Here is a 21,604-nt window from a genome sequence, read left to right as displayed (position 1 = left end):
TTTTTTTGCTTTTAAATCTGTTATAGTCAAACCTCCTTGTAATATAAAGTTATACACATATCTCATTTTTCATTTTTCAAAAAAACTTGATCATTGGTTTATGTTATATTGTTATATATATATTTCTCAACACCATCAACTTTCATAATAACATAATAATAATAATAATAATAATAATAATAATAATAATATTATCATTCATTCATTAATGGAAGGTAACAAGGAAGAGATAATAAACACTAGTGGTGTTACGGTGGTGTCCTCCGATGCTCCGTCGGAGTACCACATATCTCCGAGGACTGAACCACCCCAAGTGGGACCCGGTGATCAGGCGTTAAGTGTGGCACCGGTGTCCATGAAGAAGAAAAGAGGCCGGCCTAGAAAGTTTGGGCCAGATGGGTCAGTCACACAAGCAGCTGCTGCTTTATTGTTATCTCCTAAACCCATTTCATCAGCTGCCGGAACTTCGCCGGTGATCGACTTTTCCGCCGGAAAAAGAGGCAAAGTCCGGCTACCATCTGCCGGAAGAAAACAGTCTCACAAGATGGGCATGGAAAGTTTAGGTAATATTATTATTATTTTCTTGATCTTTTTATTTTTTAACGAACAACAAATAGAGAATTGTCTTGGTATTCCGTACAAAGGGAATCAGTGTCAAACGGTCACCGCCAACTGCAGGGACGAAGCTTCTTTTGGGGGTTGGGGGGGGGTTGTCTGTTTTTTTTTACGCAGTAATATAAATTTATCCGTTTTTTTCTCCAGAGATATTTATTCGCAATGTAAATTTACCCGTTTTTTACCAAAAAAAATTGAACCCCCCCCCCACCACACACACATATGTGCCGACGTTCTCATCCAAGCTTTACTGGCTGGTGCAAGTCATCTCCAGTTCTGGGAAAAATTCATTTATCCGAATGTCCACCGGTGGTAAAACCCGGACGTGGATCAAACAGGAGATTACAAAGATCCTGGTTTTTCTTTTGTTGAGTCACCCATGCCTTCCCCAAAAGTGTTGTATGTGGGATTGAACTTGAACCCGAGACATTTTATTTTCTTGATAAAAATTGGATTATTATTTTTTCTTTTATGTTTTGAAGATTTATTTTTGTGATGTTAAAATTGAACTTTCTAAATTCTAACTATTATTATGTGGGTGTGGGGCCAAGATAACCCCCAACCATGGATTTAGGTAGTTCTTTTAAGTTGTTTTGTCTTCAAGTTGTGTTTTTTAGAATCTTGGTTCCATATTTTTGGAATCTATGTGTGTACATATAACAAAAAAGATGAGTGATGAACTGATGACTGAATTGGTTCATATTGAGAATTGATGAATCTATATTTAGCTAGACTTGTAAAGATGAAAAGATGAAGACTTTGCTTTTTATTATCTTGTGGGGTTTGGTTGTTGGTTGAAAGTGGTCATGTTTTAAGTTGCAGTAGTGTAAAATTTTGTTGCAAAGTGTTCGTCTTTTTAAGAATCAATATTCTTGGTTCTGCTAAGATTTGAACCCGACCCGAATGTAACATCAATAAACGATTGTGGAACCGTGAGTTGAAAACCGACCCCTAACTGATTTCAATGTCATCATAAGATTTGTGTGTGATGTAATTAGTAGATCGATCGATTAACTACTATGGCTTAACGACATTTGCGGTCTTTGGCATAGGTGACTGGTTTTCATCGGTTGGGGCTAATTTCACACCACATATCATCAATGTAAATGCCGGGGAGGTAAACTTATAAGTCCTGTTATTTTAATACGTGACATGTATAGAAGTTAATAATTTTTGTGTTAATAAAATTTTTATATTTGTTTCGTTAGGACGTGACGATGAAAGTTATATCATTCTCTCAACAAGGACCTCGCTCAATATGCATTTTATCCGCAAATGGTGTCATTTCAAGTGTCACGCTTCGGCAACCCAATTCTTCTGGCGGTACATTGACATACGAGGTGCCATACTCAATTATATGTTTTTTAAATAAATAAGCATACTATGATATATAATGGATTGATATTATATATAATATTCTATGGGTTTTGGTCTTTTCAGGGCCGATTTGAGATACTTTCTTTATCTGGTTCGTTTTCGCCATCCGAGAGTGGAGGATTAAGAAACCGATCTGGAGGAATGACCGTTTCTTTGGCTAGCCCAGACGGGCGCGTGGTGGGAGGTTGTGTTGCTGGCCTACTAGTAGCCGCTAGTCCTGTGCAGGTACTTTTTAGGGACAACTTTATACAATAGTAACCAAGTTTCTTAAGTGTCCCACTAAAGTCGCCCAACTTTTATTAGTTGTTCCAATCGCATACATTTTTTATGATGTTAAAAGGTTTAATTTAATTTATGAATCTTTGTTACTATTTAGCGATTATTTTGTTTCGGTTTGACTTAAATTTAGAAATAGTGAACTGCGGTTTTGTCCCTGTGATTTGTCCAAATCTGCGGTTTTAGTCCAATAGTTTCAAATTTGCGATTTTCGTCCCCGTGGTTTCATTTCACTTGCAATTTAACCCGGCCCCACTAACCCCGTTAAGTCTGGTCGTTAAACCCATCAGCGTGCCCCTCACGTGAGGGGCATTTTTGTCCTTTTTTTATCCCAAATACACACCAGCGCCTCACGTGAGGGGGCTTGCGAATTATGGTTGGGGTTTATTTGGGGAGAAAAGGGACAAAACTACCCTTCACGTGAGGGGCACGCTGATGAGTTTAAAGACTAGACTTAACGGGGTTAGTATGGTCGGGTTTAATTGCAAGTGAAATGAAACCACAATGACAAAAATCGTAAATTTGAAACTATTTGACCAGAACTGCAGATTTGAACAAACCACATGGACGAAAACCGTATTTTACTCATTTTTAAAAAATTTTGAAACTTGGTTTATTATTTAGCGAACATATTTACTTCACCATTACCTCAAGTCAAGTGGAAAAAAGTTACCGCTTATTAGTAACCAAGATTCATATATGTTTCATTTGTCTCGATAAAAGGTTTACATAGGATTAAAACACCTACAATAATATATCTTGTGTAGATTGTGGTTGGAAGTTTTTTGACCGGGAACCATCACGAGCTGCAAAAGACGCCCAAGACACCAAAACTCGAGAGGGTAACACCTACACTACCACCACCACCACCCGCGGCAACCTTGGCAGCAGCCGCAGAGGCGGAGGAGGATGAGGAGGCATCTCCAACTAGTGTGAAACCAGACGTGTCATCACCGACATTTCGTGGGGATAATTGGTCTGCTTATAATGCTACTTCCCCTGAGTCAAGGAAACAGTCAACGGACATCAATGTGAGTCTGCATTAAGGGAGTTTGGAAAGGTGACTTGCATGGTCCATATGTTATTTTTGTTTTGTTTTTGATTTGTTTGGATGTGGATGTTGAGTTACAGTTTGTAGTTATTTAGATAAGTTTGGTAGGACATCAGCTTCTTTTGTGTGTTTAATATGTTTTGAAGTTGGTATATCTCATGTGAGTTTCTTTTAGGTTTATTGGATTATAATAATCTCTATTGACTGGTATTGGCTGATAATAATCACTATTCTTTTTATCGTCACTAGCGGTCCCAAATTTCAAAAGGTTGTTAAAAATGAATTAACGACGTTATACTTTTTTCCCAAATTTCAAACTAATTTTTTATGGCTTTAGATCAGAAGGAGAATACGAATCGATTGATGTAAAACTTAACTCGAAAAGGTGATCTAAACGACTTGATTTTTGTTAATTGGAAGTTCAAACAAACAAATTGAAGCAAAAATCAAGTCGTATGGATCACCGTTTCGAGTTAAGGTTACATCAGTCGATTCGTATTCTCCTTCCGATCAAAAGCCCTGAAAAGTTTGTTTGAAATTCTGAAAAAAGTATAACGCCGTTAAATCTTTTTTAACGGGGGGCATTGGAGCCAATTTTTTGAACTTTGGGACCGCCAGTGGTGATAAAATGAATATGGATTATTATTGGTCAATACCACTCAACAGAGATTATTAAAATCCAATAAACCTTTATTTTATAAACTTACTTGATGCCTTTTGGTCATTGTTTTTTTACCAAAATATTTATCTTCATACATAATTTAAAAGAAATGAAATTGTTAGAAAAAGTGGTGATAGAAGGTTAAATCCATGTAAAATGATATTTTACCATTATTTAAAAAAATTTATAATTGAATTTGTTAGATAATATATGCCAACCAATTGAATTTGAGTAAATAATCTTGGAAAACAATAAATATTATTCTGTGCAAGAGCTAGGACCACTACAAAAGATGAGTTCCATGTGGTAAAGCAAGCAAAAACAGTTTCTTGGGATGTAGCTATCAAGCACAAATGTGACAAAGAAAAACATGAATCACCAAATTTAACCTCCTTAAAAAAGATCCGCGGATACAATATTTACTACAACCACGTGAGGACCCTCCATGGCGAGACGAGATAGAGGGTCCCCTTGTCACAGACCTTGACCGACCTTAAACTCACGCGTGGGACTGCCATTAACTAGAATGAAAACTTTCGCCGATGACAACCAAGTGTTAACCCATTTGATCAACTTACCATTATAAAACAATACACGCCATAACTTGAGTTATATAGTCCCAACTCAATGAGTGATACGTCTTCGTGAATTCGTTTTTTGAAAATCATCTTCTTCTTGTTCACCGCCTAGTTCATGATAGGAACCCCGTCAAGAACTTGTCGGCCTTTGATGAAAGAAGTCTGTTCAAAACTGATAACTCCATCAATGACATTAGCCAGCCTCATTGCCAAAAGCTTGGCAATAATTTTATACTAAACGTTAATCAAACTAATCGCTTGGTAATCAACTGAGGGTTAGACAATTTCGAAATTATAAAGTAATAAACGAGGAATTATAACCTAGCGGGAAAGTACACGACTCAAAAAACTCGCATGCATAACTGAAATTCATTTTTAAGACTCTCCCAATGCTTCTTCAAGAACCCGAATGAAAACCGCCAGGGCCCGAATATTTACCTGGCCCACACGCCTAAATATCATTTTTAACCATATTCGGCTTCAGTTTTGGGCTTATACCGTGGCCCGGTTGAGAGGAAGAATGAGCCATAAGAGAGAAATCTGCTGAATTGTAGGCCAAGTTACTGGGCTGAGTTGGAGTTTCCAAATCAGGGTGGGCCCCACTTTGCTGACCCAAAAAGATTGGCAAGATGAGATGAGCATACAACAATTTTTCAATCTCATTTATGCAATTAGCAGCTTTCAAAAGAGCATCTCCTTGTCACTAATTAATTACATGCCAAAATCTTATACTATACTTTTCATAGAGTTTAGAATTGCCGGTTTAGTTTGCCACGCGTTAATATTAAGACTAAATTACCATAACCATTTTTAAGGCAGTCAATAATGATTGTGTTAGAAAGCTAATGCATCAAACATCATGATGATCTATGCGAAAAACCTGTCTTAATTAAATCAAGATCATATAACTGATATAAACGATGCTCATGTTTTATTTTTATAATTGATATCCTATATTCAGATACGTGACTGGAAATCTGTAAATGTTTTTTAAAACATTATCATGAAAATACATCCGGCTAGATAATTATGTATTTGTTATATTATATTATATATTATATGCTAGAAGATAGATAAGTTATATATAATTGTATGCTTTATTTTAATGTTGGCATAAGTCTTGAACAAGATCCACTCGTTTTTCACCAAATTCCAAATCTAGTAGGCACAGATAATAAAGTGGCTTTGACCGTTGACTTTCAAAACATAATGGGCTTGATATGAGATAACTTATGAATATTTATATCAAAATTGTCAACATAGTCTCCTCATACTTGACAAATTTATAAATTTTAATTTTCTAACTTAAACCAACTATTATTATGTTTTTTTATTTTAAAACGGTGACTTCTTGTATTTAGACTATCACGCTCTTTAGATTTAAAAAGCCCTGATACCCACACTGTCTAGACTATGTTGTCTTAACCAGACCCACACTATACAAATTTATATGTGCAATTTTAATGCAGATAAAGGGTTCGAGAAATTAGACGTGTGTCATCTTAATCACTACAAACTCATTTTACCCGTATGAGAATTTCATATTTTCATGCATGGTTCAGGTGTGTATATATATATTTTTTTTTTGAAACGGCAACTTTCTTGTGTGTTAGACCACTACACCTCCAAATTTTCAAGGGTTCGTTGCTTCCACTCTGGCCATACTATGTGATTCAGCCATTCAGGTGTATTTATCATCCCTGAACATGATATATATGAAAAAATAAAATAAAAATGAAAAATAAATTATTAAATCTATCATATCCAAAGAACAAAATAAGTTATTGACTTATGCTTCCCACCATCTATAAATAGCAACCTTTTCATTCAATACTCCCAAACTGTTCCAAATGAAGACAGCCATCTTGCTCTCATTTTCATTCATCCTTTCTATCTTCTCAATCTCAGCCAATTCAGCACCCGATCCCGTGCTAGATGTCACCGGAAAAAACCTCGAGTCAGGGATCCAATACCACATCATGCCAGCGGCTAGAGGCGGTGGCGGAGTTGCACCAGGCCCAACCAACCCAAACAAAACTTGCCCACTTGTAGTAACCCAGCTCTCAACCAACAAAAACGCCCTCCCGTTGACTTTCACCCCAGTCAACCCCAAAAAAGGCGTAATTCGCCTCTCCACCGACAATAACATCAAATTCGCTGGCACACGAGCTGTAACGAGTCAAATATATGGAGACTGAAATACGATGAAGCTGTGAAACAATATTTTATAACCCTAGGCGGTGTAGAAGGAAACCCGGGACGGGGGACACTTGACAACTGGTTTAAGATTGAGAAAACAGATGACGGTTATAAACTCGTGTTTTGTCCTACGGTCTGCAACTTCTGTAAGGTTATATGTAAAGATGTTGGAATATTTTCAGATGTTAACGGGATTAGACGTTTGGCACTCAGTGATGTTCCTTTTTCTGTAATGTTTTACCGTTAGTTCAGTTATTTGCGGAACTAAACATGTAACAAAGATACTTGATGTTCTATTTATGCTCAAATAAAGTTTCATAATATTTCGCTAGTTCACATATTAAAGTCCCAAAATACCACAGAAAAAGGTTTTGAAAATACAGACCGTTTAATTTGACATAATATTAACCGAGACCTGTACCCTCCTCTTTACGTGGTGCATCAGCTTTTATACGGGGTGGTCTAACGATTCGGTCAATGAGTCCATAATCCAAAGCTTCTTGAGCATTGAACCGTTTAGTCCGCCTTAAATCTTTGTAAACCTGCACATTATCGTAATAAATAGTACTTAATATTTGGATACAGTGACCAAGTAAACATGTTAATCAGGTTGGTGGGTTGTAAACAAATGGGTTAAAGAGGTCAAACCTGCTCCACCGGTTGACCCGTCTTTTGAGCCAACTCTTTGAAAAGATAACCTCTAACTCTCAAAAGCTCATTCGTCTCATTTTGAATATCATCAGCCTGTATAACATCATTGGTAGCAAAATTAAAAAACTAGACATAAATTACTATATATAACTATATATTAACTATTAAGTATTAACTGTAAGACTTTATTGACACAATAATATGTTCCAACCTGACCACGGGCGGCACCAGCTGGCGACTCTAGAGCAATTCTTGAAAGAGGCATTGCAAATCTTTGACCCTTCACAATTTCAAGATAGTTAAAATTTTAAAAACACACCTAAACAATGCATTGGTAGTTGTACAGTGCAACCAACTATATGCAATAAATACAAGATGTTAGATATGTAAACAAACCGAACCTTCAATGAACAATTCATGAACTGTTTGGCAGGAAAGTCCGATTATTTAAGAATCAAACAAACATGAATACATGTCTCATTAGTTAGTTTTATGTTTGATCGTTTACATTCAAACATGTTCGTTAGCTTAAATTTGTGTAAGTTCGTTAGTTTACGGTCGTTAATTTATTCATATAAAATTTTTGGGCCCATTACAACTTAATCTAGTTTCAATATTTTTTAGGCCCAATGCATTGTTCCTCACATAACTTTTACCTGGTTTTTAGTTCAGTTATGTCCGTTCATCTATGTTCAGTTATGTTAGTTAGTTTAACGGACATAAACAAACATGAACATGTTCATTTTTTTAAGAACGAACATGAACAAGAAAATCCTGTTTGTTTAATTGTCCATGCTCAATTGCTCGTCCGTTTAAAGTTAAACGAACACGAACATACTGCAAATGTACCTTTTCTCCAGCTGCAAGAAGAAAACCAGCAAGACCATAAGCATAACCGACACAGTGAGTGCCAATTGGACTTTGCAAGCTTTGCATCGTGTCATAAATAGCCATGGTTGGAGTAATCTTCAAATAAAACATACCAAATAATTTATAAAAAAATTATGTATTCATCAAAATGACTATGATTGTATCATGAGAGAGAACTCACGTCACCACCCGGGCCGTTAATATACATATACATTCTTTTGGAATTGTCAATACTATCGAGGTACAACATTGTTGCAAGTATCTGGTTACTGAATTCTTCATCTATGTTTTGTCCAATAAAGATAACGCGCTCACGATACTACATTACATTAATTTTATATAAGCATTTCAAGAATCAAAATTATACAAATGACTATGAAATAATAATAATAATAATAATAGCTTACGAGAGCATTCCACAGATCAACCCATTGCCAGGTTCCTTCACCAGGAACCCTATAAGGTACTCTAGGTGTCCCTATTGGCATCATTGTAATACGCCCTCGTGCTGGCTTAATGCCAATCCTGAATATATAGATCAAGTAATATTGAAAATCAAGGTTTATTGTATATTGATTGTGTTCATAATACTGAATATGAAAACTCCAATAACCACAAGTATGAGCAGCTAATAACGAAGATAAATCATGAATAGTATTGTATATTAACCGTGTTCATAATGTAAGGTCTTGTGAAGCCATATGAGCAGCTAATATGAAGATAAACCATGAATTGTATTGTATATTAACCTTGTTCATAATGTAAGGTTTTGTGATGCTATTTTGGGTACCTTTTAGTTTGGGGTGGAAGGCTCGTTTAACCTAATAGTTCTCTGTATATACCTATCATTGTATTCTAATCCTTGTACTGAGCTAATAAAAGATAAACCCTAGTTGCAGCCTAGGTCACCTTAACTGAACCACGTATATCTTGTGTTCATGTGGCAATATTATTCCGCTGCATGCTTGCTCTTATCGATATCTAACACATAATAGGGTTATATTGCATATACCTCTTTAATCTATACATAGAGTAAGAGTGCAAACGAGCCGAGCTGCTTGCGAGCTACTTGATCTCAGATCGATAAAAAGCTCAATATGACTCAACCTTTTTCAAGCTCAGCTGAGCCCCCAAAAAAGCTCATTTGGTTATTGAACCCAAGCACACACCTTGTATGGGAAGCTCATTGAGCCTTAACGAGCCATCTGTATTTGTAACTTTTACATCCTTAGACCTTTATGAATTAATTTCACAGTGCACCGTCGGGATCGAGCCGAGCTTTAACTCATTTACGGCACTACACGATAAGCTTAAGCCGAGCTTAAACTCATATTAGGTTATTCTAAAAATACATATAAATAAAAATAATTAGAAACGTATATAAATTGATTAATAAACAACAAACGAACCGAGCTCGAGCCGATCCCGAGCTTGAAAAACAACTCACAAGCTGACCTCAAGCTTTAGAAAAAAAGCTCAACACAAACCGAGCTCAAGGTTGAGCACTCATAAATCAAAACGAGCTCAGCTCAAGCCTAGTCAAGCTCACGCTCGGCTCGTTTACATACCTAATATAAAGTAGATAATTACACATAGATACCTAACAATACTTCACATATAAACAGTTAAACACCACCATTTGATGCCAATACAGTATGAAATTAGGTTTAATTTCATACAATAGAACATTATTATTGTATTGCAACAATTATTACTATTAATAAAAATAATAATACATACCTAGGTTCAATACTTTTATGAATTCTCTTGTACAACTCAGCGGTCAAATTAGGTCTAGCGAATCCATAACAATCTGTTATTCGTAAACGTAACGAATATTAATTCAACGAGTTCTAGCAAACATATAAAAATAATAATAATAATAAGTAAGTAATTGATAATAATAAGAAAACTGACTAGGAGATTGGAGCCTTAATCCAACGAAAGCCTTGTCCGTGCTGCAATTGAGTAATAATAATAATAATAATAATTAATAGTAATATAGGGTTAATTGAAAGCATATATTGTTAATAATAAGTTTGGTAACCTGGGAGAAGAGTGAGCTGGGTGAAGATATGAAGAACAGGTGATGGAATTGAGCGTCATTGTTGCAAGAAGAATGTTTGATGAATGAAGAGGAGGGGTGGATTTGGTAATACGGGTCGGGTCGGGTCGGGTCGGGTCGTTCTTTAGTAATCGGTTTATGGACTACGGATTAGACGTTTTCTCTAAGAGAAAAAGTTTGAGTCATGGATGTTTTATTTGGCTTAGACGGTTTTGATGCAACCTTCACTTTTATATGTTTTTAGATGTTTTCTGACCTTTTATTTTTAATTCGTTTGATGATTTTGTGCGTATTTAGACGTTTTAGTACATATTTAGTCGTTTCATACATGTATGGATGTTTCCAAGTTTTCATACATCTTTAGATGTTTATGTAGGTATTAAGTTGTTTCGTACATGTATAGATGTTTCGGTATTTTTCATATGTTTCTTAACTATCAATTACCAAACAAGGATGATAATTTTTTTTAATGTCGCTTAAGATAGTATGCTTCGTTTGATTGAGTATGCTTCTTTCGATTGTAGGAAACGTGTGATGTATTGGAAACATCTTAAACAAAAATGTGGACATACATAGAGAAACATTTAAATTCATTACGAAAACGTCAGAGCTGTCTACGTTGATGGGAACATCTAGGGCTTGGATATTCTTTTTTATCCTAGACATTTCAGTTGCAACGTATCCTTTATAGGAGAAACGGCTAGGGAATAAACGTTTCCCCTCAAATGGCATATATGTAGACTTTTCCTTTAAAATATGTCAGGAGTAAGCTAATAAGTGGTCTCTTTGTGAATCCAACAAAAAGAGAAATCCCCTGTCTAAAAGTTTCAACCATGTATCATAGGCTTCTCATGTTTTTTTGTTTTGACTGATCAATATTTATTTTGGTGATTTTCCCATTGTAATAACTATTAAGGATAGTTTGGTTTCCATGCTCAAACAATAATTAGACATAGCCGCATAGGGGCTATTTGACAATATTATAATATTATGCTAAACTATTAAGAGGCTTCGTAAACCATTAAGATGTATATTTTTAATGAGTCAAACACACTCTAACCTTAACCGATTTAAAATAGTTTCTTAACAGAATCATTAAAATATTACCAAACAACCCATAAATTTAACATTGATATACATGCATCCATAATAAGAAAAGTGAATAGTTTGGTGGCGTGTTAAGTTCTTTTCTTTTTTTCTTTTTCCTTCTTTATTTTTTTAGGGGGGGGGGGGGGGGGTTGGGGTTTGGCAACTTTAATCATGTGGTTTAACAGTTTGGTTATATCATTCACAAAGTTTAAATAAGTATATAAAAGAATTATAATTAACTTTTATTTTTAAATAGATTATTATCATCACAAAATCGAAGCAATACCAACCGGATTTCCACGGCGACTACACCACAAAGCGTTGGTTTAACACTTTAGTACCGACCAAGTTCTTGTCACATGTCCGCCACAACATGTGAGGTTACCCAATACCTACTGAGTTCTCATTCCATCCCCGTCAAATGAGTTTTGTGTTGTTCTCATCTTGTATTATTTGTTAAAAAGGCCATTTAGATGCTTAAAAAATGTATTAACTTGCACTAATATTTTTCTTGGGTCCTGCTAAACGTACCCACTCTCCTTTAGTTTTACTATACATACCTCTTTACTGAAGTTTTACATTAATACGATTTAAACCTTTTTGTTTTTCTTTTGCAATTTTGTTATCTTTTATTATCATTATAAATTATAAATAGTTTTTTTATACCTTAAGGAGTTTTTCTTTTATTTATTTATTTATTATTATTTGCATATTATAAAATAGTTTTTTTTATAGTTTTTAAAAATAACCAAAATAATTGTTCATGCAAAAAACGTTTCTTGAATTAAAAAGAATGTTTTTTTTTCTATTTTGGTGTTTTTAAAAAATAATTTTTAAGGACGACTTACATTTTTTTAAATAAAAATCACATTTTTAATCAATAAAAGAGATTAAACAACATGCGAATTGATCAACATGGTGATTCGTTTCTCATGTCATGTCATATTTATCTTATGCATCTAAACCTAAAAAAAATATTCAAATGATTTTCTTTTTCGTGAAAGACATATGATAAGATAAAAATATACAAAACGTTTTATTGTTCTTATAAAGATGCTATATCATTATTCTTTAAATACAATTTATAAAGCATTTAATAATAAATATTATTATTATTATGATAACGAACAATAAACACATAAAGAGAGAAAATAAAAAAAATAATAAACAATAAGGTTTTTTATTTGATATTTTAAAGATAGATTTGAAGTAACAACAAATATTAGACGGTAGTAATATGTCAACTAAAATTGTAAAAGACATTGAAAGTCTAGGAGGTGGAGTATGATAAGTATACAATGATGTACGTTTAGTCTGACCATTTTTCTTTTATACTTTTATATTCATGGTCCTCTGTATAAACTATAAATAGAATAACATACTATTTCACTATTTTACTTTTCTAACTTTTGCACAATAAAATCACACATGAATACAATATCGAACTATAAAAAAAATTCAATCAGATAATTGTTAACAAATTAATAGATTTACCAGACTGCGATACAGCAAATTATTAATAGCCTTGTATATTGTCATCACTACTTTAAATTCACATATTGACAAGTATCATCTATCTAATAAATGTAATAGTTGCCAAGTGTCCTCTATATGATAAAGCCATAAAGGTAACAACTTTTACAATAACAACAAGAAACATATTAAACATGGTTTGATTAAATTGATAAGTCAAAAGATTTTACCAACATATCTAACCAAATTAAGACTCTAAGAACTACATAACACTAGGGTAAAAACACATTTCATCTACCGTACGTGTGACAATGTTTATATACTTGTATTTCATGTATCTACATGTACTTATCTTCCAAATGATTGTTTAAGGTATGGTTTGAACATCACCCACCAAAACAACCTAATAACCTCCTAATCTTCCTTGTTTTTTTAATCATTTTTCTAAATCCGTGACGTATAAATCCTAGAAAGAAAATATTCATAAACGGAGATGTAACTTCATCCGCTTTAGCAGTCATTTCTGAACCAACGAATGTACTAGAACGCATGGCTCCATTGTCTTTAACACTCTTACGCAAATAGAAACTTCTACTCCCGATATCTCCAATCATATTCGATTTATCCAAACCTATGTCAAAAAGATAGTTAAATTTCTTGACCTCAAGAGTTGTACCTAAAATGGAGGAAGATTGACTTACTATGAAGGCTAAAGTATGAGTGGTGCAACTCAAAGTTAGTCATGTCATCTTGATCAAGTCGAGGAGACCTCCTTTCCGCGTTGTATTTGTTTGTAACAAGTTTTATCGCCTCGTCAACACTCGAACCCAACTTTACCAAAGCTTGAATTGGCCCAACGCTTCCCTCGACCGTTACTTTAATTACAACTTTTGCGTCTTTGTTGTAGCTCTGCGATACTAGATATATTTAAACGATGCTTATACAAATACTTCGACTATTTTTGTATATGCAGAACGTTATAAAGAGTTTTTTACATCATCATACCAAAATATAACTTGGTCATGTAATGGAAATTATGAAAGTATGAACATATGTTTATGTGAAACTGAAAAAGGTATAGTTTTACTAACATTTGAAAAAAAAATAATAAAAAGACATATATCATGGATTATGCTAGAAACTATAATAGAATAAAATCTAGGTTGTTGCAATGTCGTTATCTCGTTAACGAGACATGGAGATGACCAAACTCCAAAGTCACATATGTTTGGTCGGCAAAAAGAAAAACAAAAATTGGGATATGAAATTATACGCCTTTAATAAATACCACTTATTATTTTTAATTATTTTTATTATATTATAAATGTATGCAATGCAACGGTAAATACGGCTCCAATTATACATCAATAAGTCAAATAGTCAATAACGTGTCATTCGATCGTTCAGATCATACGACCCGTATATAATATGGTTCGTATAACGTAATAGATATATCAGTACGCACCACCGTATAATATAATTTGTTTTATACTGAAATGGCGTAGACTCGCAGTAGCGAAGTTTGGACATGCACGTCGAGGGGCCGGACTCAATATGTATAAAAAAATTCATAAACTAGAGGGGGCAGGCTGAAAATTTCGGTCGGAAACGGGTAGATTTACACAATGTATAAAAAATTTCGGCCGAAAAAGGATAATTTACACTACCGAGCGAAAAAACGAAGGGGCCGGACTCCAAATTTAGGTCGAAAACAAGTAAATTTACACTGTATAAAAAAAATTTCGGCCACCCATGACCCCAACTAAGCTACGCCCTTGAATGGCGTAGTTTTAATTTTCAATCGAACATACACAAGAAGCCAAGAAAACAAGTGCAAGGGAGAAATAAGTATATATCAATCAAGATCAAAATTAATATCATTATTCATATTTTTTTTCATCTCTATCGAAAACAACAATCGTTTTGATCACTTCAATCAACAGTTTAAATATATACAGCAAGTGATCAAGGCATATTTGATTAAATCAAATTATTAAGTTTCTGACAACGGTCAACGCGTTATTGTAATAAAGGTATTTTTAATATGTACAAAGACACATATTTTGATCAAAATAAATTAACCAAGGAAACACGCATTACATCATATAAATGTTATATGGTCCTTTACATAATTAGAGAAAATTAATATTAGAGTAAAGTTTTTGTTTACGTGGTTTATCCAAATCTGCGATTTTAATCCAATAGTTTTAAATTTGTGAATTTTGTTCCAGTGGTTTCATTTCACGTAAGGGGCAGTTTTGTTTTTTTTCCCCTAAATACACCCTAGCCCGTCACGTGATGGAGGCTTATGAATTACGACTGAGGTTTATTTGGAGAAAAAAATGACAAAAATACCCCCCACGTGAGGGGCACGCTGATGAGTTTAATGATCAGACTTAACGGAATTAATGAATTCAGCTTTAATTGCAGGTGAAATGAAACAACTGGGATGAAAATCACAAATTTGAAAATATTTGACTAAAACCGCAAATTTGGACAAATTACATGGACAAAAACTGCGATTCACTCTTAATATTATTATATATTATGTAAAATCGAAATATTAAATTTAAAGTTGACACGTGACACCCAATATTTAACAAGAAAATGACGTTTACCTCGTTTTTTCCCGGAGAATAAGGCAGCAACTCCGGTGACGACGAGAATATATTCGTAGGGGCCCCAGTTCGAAACAACAAGCTACTCTCACAAGCTGGGGGAGTCATATCCTGGTGATCATCTCCGACAAAAACTGTGGTTAATAAAGTTGGTTCGGAGTGACATCTCTTGATGAATTTCGATTGTTTCTTCGACGAACGAACAACGACTTGGCGGTGAAGTTTGTGACCGGACAGTGATGGATGAGGAGGTTTGATCCTCCGGTTGATAGGAAGTCTTCGAGGGTTAAGGTTTTGTGACATAGAATAATATATAATATTATAGATGCGTGAATTGAGATGGATTAATAATGTATGTATGTTGAGGTTTTAATGAAGGGAAATATGTTGCTTAATGAATAGGCAATGAATCAATGAATCGTCTGTTGGGAGTGTCGTATTGTGTTGTGTTGTGTTGCTTTAATATATTCATTTCCCCTTTTTCTAGCTTTTATTATTATTATTATTATTTTCTTTTTTTTATTTATTTATTACTTCGTTCGAATTACCTCAATACTCATGTGAACGTTTTCAAAACGTGATTTCGATCGTTTATATTAATTTTGAGTCTTTGACACTCTATATTTGACTAACTAAATAGACCATTAAAAAAACACCATAACGGAAAAACCTCATTGAGTCATGTTTTAAACCTGAGATCATTAAATTTCAAATTTTACTTAATATTATTATTATTGTTGCTGTTGTTATTATTATGACAAATAATACAATTAATTAAACATGAATGTTTGGATGTCATTATTACTTTTTTCATCTTTTGTATTAGCATACGTACCCTACTACCTAGTTATATATGATTATATGCTTACATGACATTTCATGATATGAAAATGTGGAGGATAACATGTGTACACGACTTATTTATCAGGATTTGTTGGTTACCACTACTTTATTGTGTGTCGTGTCCACTATTACGATTTCGGTTATGACTAATGTAATGACCACTTTGAGGAATATCGACTAAGATTATAATGATCATTACAAGTTAACAACTATCACTACTTCAACCATCTTTATTATTTTATCGTTATAAAAGGTGTGTAATGTATGATATAAGCGTGATATGTAGGTATCATATAGAATCTAGTATTTAGAGCATTCACAATTTATATATAGTTGAATATGTTATGATTGGGTGGGGGGGGGGGGGGGGGGGGTTGAATGGTATTGTTTGGTCTGATGAAGTGAAATAAATGGTTGTATATTAATTATTAATTAGAAGGACAAGAAAAAAAACTTAACTCATCATCCATATGTGCAGTTGTCCACTACTTCTACATGGTAGGGGGACATCACTGCCACTTCGCATCGCCATAAAATATGGCTTTACTATCAATAATACCCACTAATAGACAATTAACTTGATGGATGATATCATATAAAGTTATTAATAACTAAATTTTTATTTACTAATTAAAATAAGGAGCACTAGTTAAATCTCATATAGTTGGTGAATTGTTTTTCGTTTGAAAATAGTAATGAAAAAATTGCAATATTTTTTTTTATTTCAGAAGTCTTTATTGTTTAGTGGTGCTTTTTTTATTTATTTAAAATCTTATAAGCATGATTTTCGTAATTCTAATTAATAAATCATGGAAATAGTTAATGTGGTGCATATGATGTAGTTGGTTTTGGCATGAGTGGTGTTGTTTCACAAACTTTTGTGACAAAGAGATTAAAAATACATGACAATCTTCATTCAACTTATAGAACAAATCAAACACACTAATTAAAATTACCTAACATCATACATTTCAACTTTCAAGTCTTTCATGTCGCCTTTTATATTAATTTCATTCATACCTTTAGCATCAACTTCAGTCCAGCTATAGAATAAATATACAATTCGACGCATTCGGCTTGTTTCTACGGATTTTAAGGTCAAACCACCAATAACTAAGATTTTGGATTAAAGCAAAATAAACTAGTTGGACTGGCTTGATGATAGAGAATTAAAGCAAAATATGCATGGATTTCGACTCAACAAAACGATTAACAAAAGATTCGTTATTTCGTTGTCATAACTCAAAATAACCACCTAATTAAACAAAGTATTTCATACCAGAAAATCTACCATTTTTTTAAATCAATACACTCATTCATCTTCATGACCAATACAAAAAAAAATGAAAGAAAAAAATATATTATAAATTTATAATGAAGTTTCATTGAATTTTCCTTAAAGAGTCATAACTTTTTCTTGGGCTCTTCATAGCCTCCAAACTCTAGTTGATGCTCTTGTCCTTCATCGTTTATTAAAATAGTTTTTATTTGGATTTATATATTTTAGGATCCGACCGGTTCGGTACTTCGGTTTATACGGCCAAACCGACCAATTGCAGCTGGATTTATATAGTTATGACGGTTTTAATTATTTTTAAACACTCCCTTTAATACATAATAATGCATTATACAACACTAAGAAAAGAAAACATATCTAAGTAATGGCCTAATGATATGAGGCTTGGGTTCTTCATTGAATACCCAAATACAATATTTATTTGTGTCATTTTGGTGGATTATAACAATAAAGGATTTGACCTAGGCCTTACGAGGTTGTCAACTTAAATCCCAAGTCCACTGTGTTACGCAGGCCCGTCTCCGAGAATTGCTTAAAATTTTTGGGCCGAAAACGAGTATAAATTCGGGCCGTTAAGTAGAATATAAATTTGATAACTCGTATATAAAAATTAAATGATACGATGATAATTGTGATTTCGATAAACAAAACATACATATTGTAGCAAAATAATCTAATTTAAATACCTAAATGAAACGTGACACTCACCTAACATTTTTTGAAGCAAAACTCTCGATCAATTCTTAATAATCTATATTAGTTATTTACTGATAAAGTAATAATAAAAACTTAACAAAACAATAAACATTAAACAATCAAAGTAATTAATGTTAGTCGTGGAACCAAAACATTTCAATCCAAAGGTCACAACATAAACATTTTTTATACCGTAACTCAACATCTAAATCCATGTATTGTTATCCAATAAACTTAATATTTTCAACAAAAGCTTAGCTTGAATTGTTTTTACTGTAATATCTCTATCAATATGTCCCTAATTAAAAAAAAAATTCCTTAGTTGTATATTTGTTAAAAAGATAGAAAAAAGAATAGAAAAAGTCAAATATATTTAATAAATCTAACGTAAATAGTAAAAATTATTTATTAATTATATATATTGTTAACAAGGTAAAAAACATAGAAAAAGTCCAATAAAGTAATACGATCAAACATGAAAAAATAACTAGTAAATAAATCAAAAAACTTCCTAGTAAAAACCAAATGGTAACTTACTCAATTTATCAATTTATAAAAAGAAAAGTAAAACAAGAACTTTAACTTATCAAAACAATCTAATAATTTATGATATGAAATAGTGTGCATAATAGCTTGAGTGGCTAAAAGCCTACTTCAGATTAAATAAAGTGAAAGACATTTATTGCTTCTTCCTCCTAATGAAATAGAGAAAACCAAATGACCAAATAACCAGTTCGAAACATCTCCGATCATCGCAAAAAAAAATTCATAATGCTTTCTTCAACTTTTCTTTTCTCAATTATTTCTTGCTGGTCACTGGTGATGTTAAAGTTTAAATACATCTTTTATATATATATATATATATATATATATATATATATATATATATATATATATATATATATATATATTAATTTTCGGGCCTATCGGGTGATCGGGCCCGAGTCCGTCGACCACCCTGCCCTACCTAATGGCCGGCCTTGGTGTTATGCCATAAAGTTATGCTCTTATGGTACTGGTATCATAACGACTGTTAAGTAGCACTCGACAGTAAGGTTTCCCGGGGACGTCCAAGTCAAACTCTGAAGTCAGCGTGGGCCCGACTAAAACAACATAAATTGGGGGGCAATGTGAATTTCCAAATTTAAGGAGTGCGGTGACCAGGGCCATATCAAATCCCATACAAAGCTTGACCGACATCTACTGCATAATTTTTTTTAAAACAAAGTTACATGTATACATATAAATATATATTTTTAACATTTATAAGTGAACTTGCCTAATAATAAACTAATAAGATCTTCAAAAATCTTGGGCCGTCATAATGGGCACCTGTTTAGACACGATAAAACATGTTTAGCAAAAAAGTGCGCTATGCAATTTTGTACTTTTTTTTAAAAAATAATTAAAATTAAAACACTAGAGTACATCATTTCTCTTTCTTAGTACATAAAACGTATAACTGTCATGCTCAAATCACCAAAGTCAATTGTTAAATGAGTCATTTTCATGTATAATACTTGTGTTAATCGCGTCGTATCTAATTTGTTAAACACGTTAAGACACGAACTTACAGCCTTACAAAAATCTGAACAAGTCCATTAAGTATCAAACAATCTTATAATATGTATCTGGGTCTGAGCATACTAATGAAGTAATGAACTTATAGATAACCTAATAATATGTTTTATTGGACCATTTTGAGAAGGATTTTTATTTTATTATTACTGTTATATATTTATACAAGGGTCCTTTTCTAGTACTCGTCTTGGGCATTCAAAACTTCGAAGACGGCCCTGGCGGTGACCTAACACAAGAAAGTCGTTAAAAAAAAGCAATGAAAAATAAAAATAATAATAAAGTGTCAAAACCAGTTGACGTGTATTATCTATATCTATGCTATATATAATGTACGAGAGGAGGATAAATTAAGACACCTTGGTTTTAAGGGATTTACAAATCAATCGACACATGATACAACTTTTAATGCATTTAAGATAACGACAAACTTGTCCAGTAAAAGAATCAAATAGGGTTATTAAATAATAGTTACAAGATTAACCCCTTCACTTTGGTTAACTTTTGTAAATTTTAAAAATAGTTACAACTATGATCCTTAATCCTTCACTCATATGTGATTTTTATTTCATTTTTAACTCAACTCCCTTCATGATTTTTAAGCGTTAATAACTTTTTTCATATGCTAATATTTTTTTTAAAGAAATTACAGCATAAAAATGAACATGTTTTTCTCTTTAATTAGAGTATCATATTGTTATAGTTTTTTTCATTTAAAAAAACATTTTACGTATGAGCGTTTACGGTCTGGTTTTGATGGTTTTTACATTAAATCGTGGGTCAAACCGTCAGTAACCGGTTTTTGTCGTCGAAAACCGAAACGAACCTTTGAAAATTGAAAACGACCGGCCAAAAGTTAATGAAAAAAATCAACGATGAAATCAAACCAATGACCCGTTTGAACATTTTTCGGTTTCAAATCGAACAGCGAACACCCATAAACTTGTCATGATTACATAGGTATGTGTTTCCCGCTTCATCACGCGGGGTACTCGTCTAGTATATTTATATGTGCCTATCAACTTTGCTACGACTATCATGCCAGTTACAAGACTATCACTATTATTTTGTGACATTTCTCATAAAATTTATAATTTTATATATGAAACAATTAAAAAGTTCACATATTTACTTGGTCAGCTAATATTTGGGAAACCATTAGCGTAAAACATGTTAGATCCACAATCTCTACCTCCTTTTCTTGTTCTCAATTTCTGTTTTCCAAATTGCTCTTCTTATTCCCATTACAGGAAGAGACAAAAAAAAACAACAAAAATATTATAAATATTTGTAATTTATATATATTTTTAAAAAATGAAGGAAGAAAGCGATACATTGCCCAAATTCGGAGAGTGGGATATGAAGAACCCCTCGTCAGCAACCGAATTCACAATGATTTTTGACAAGGCTAGGAAGGAAAGAAAGACGAGATATTAATATCAGTCTCGTAAAATAAGCGCGCGTTGGAAGGATAAACAAAGTGTCTCGTTGGATGCTAAACGATCTTCTTCGATTGTCAAGAGTAATTTGCTTTTGTGTTGTTTCTTCCCCTCTTTCAAATCATGACATACGACCAATTGGTTATCATCAAACATGCATATGTGAGATCATACGAATATTGTGATTATATACGATAAGATGTTATATTGGATTGATATTTGGTTCTA

The 21,604-nt window shown here is 33.1% G+C and overlaps 3 protein-coding genes and 1 pseudogene across 3 annotated transcripts; 2 read left to right on the top strand and 2 right to left on the bottom strand.

Moving 5' to 3' along the window:
- The first annotated feature begins 202 nt into the window (after positions 1-202).
- LOC143578639 (AT-hook motif nuclear-localized protein 1-like) lies at positions 203-3,487 on the top strand. Its single transcript, XM_077062149.1, has 5 exons — positions 203-563; positions 1,668-1,732; positions 1,824-1,955; positions 2,056-2,217; positions 3,036-3,487. Exons 1-5 carry the CDS (start codon positions 209-211, stop codon positions 3,312-3,314), a joined length of 993 nt encoding a protein of 330 aa, XP_076918264.1. The 5' UTR covers positions 203-208; the 3' UTR covers positions 3,315-3,487.
- A 2,768-nt stretch (positions 3,488-6,255) lies between these two features.
- LOC143578627 (miraculin pseudogene) lies at positions 6,256-7,131 on the top strand (annotated as a pseudogene).
- LOC143578625 (ATP-dependent Clp protease proteolytic subunit-related protein 2, chloroplastic-like) lies at positions 7,031-10,396 on the bottom strand. The gene is made up of 9 exons (XM_077062139.1): positions 10,326-10,396; positions 10,196-10,236; positions 10,019-10,091; positions 8,686-8,803; positions 8,460-8,597; positions 8,258-8,374; positions 7,620-7,688; positions 7,406-7,501; positions 7,031-7,299 (listed from the first exon to the last, which is right to left on the bottom strand). Exons 1-9 carry the CDS (start codon positions 10,382-10,384, stop codon positions 7,162-7,164), a joined length of 849 nt encoding a protein of 282 aa, XP_076918254.1. The 5' UTR covers positions 10,385-10,396; the 3' UTR covers positions 7,031-7,161.
- Positions 10,397-13,178: 2,782 nt separating this feature from the next.
- LOC143578638 (uncharacterized protein At4g22758-like) lies at positions 13,179-15,901 on the bottom strand. The gene is made up of 3 exons (XM_077062148.1): positions 15,524-15,901; positions 13,607-13,814; positions 13,179-13,536 (listed from the first exon to the last, which is right to left on the bottom strand). Exons 1-3 carry the CDS (start codon positions 15,824-15,826, stop codon positions 13,292-13,294), a joined length of 756 nt encoding a protein of 251 aa, XP_076918263.1. The 5' UTR covers positions 15,827-15,901; the 3' UTR covers positions 13,179-13,291.
- Positions 15,902-21,604: the final 5,703 nt, after the last annotated feature.

This window comes from Bidens hawaiensis, unplaced genomic scaffold (genome assembly GCF_021521415.1).
Source record: "Bidens hawaiensis isolate Kalapana, Puna unplaced genomic scaffold, B.hawaiensis_p1.1 tig00029315_1, whole genome shotgun sequence".
NCBI lineage: Eukaryota > Viridiplantae > Streptophyta > Magnoliopsida > Asterales > Asteraceae > Bidens > Bidens hawaiensis.
This window is presented reverse-complemented; position numbering and strand designations above follow the sequence as displayed.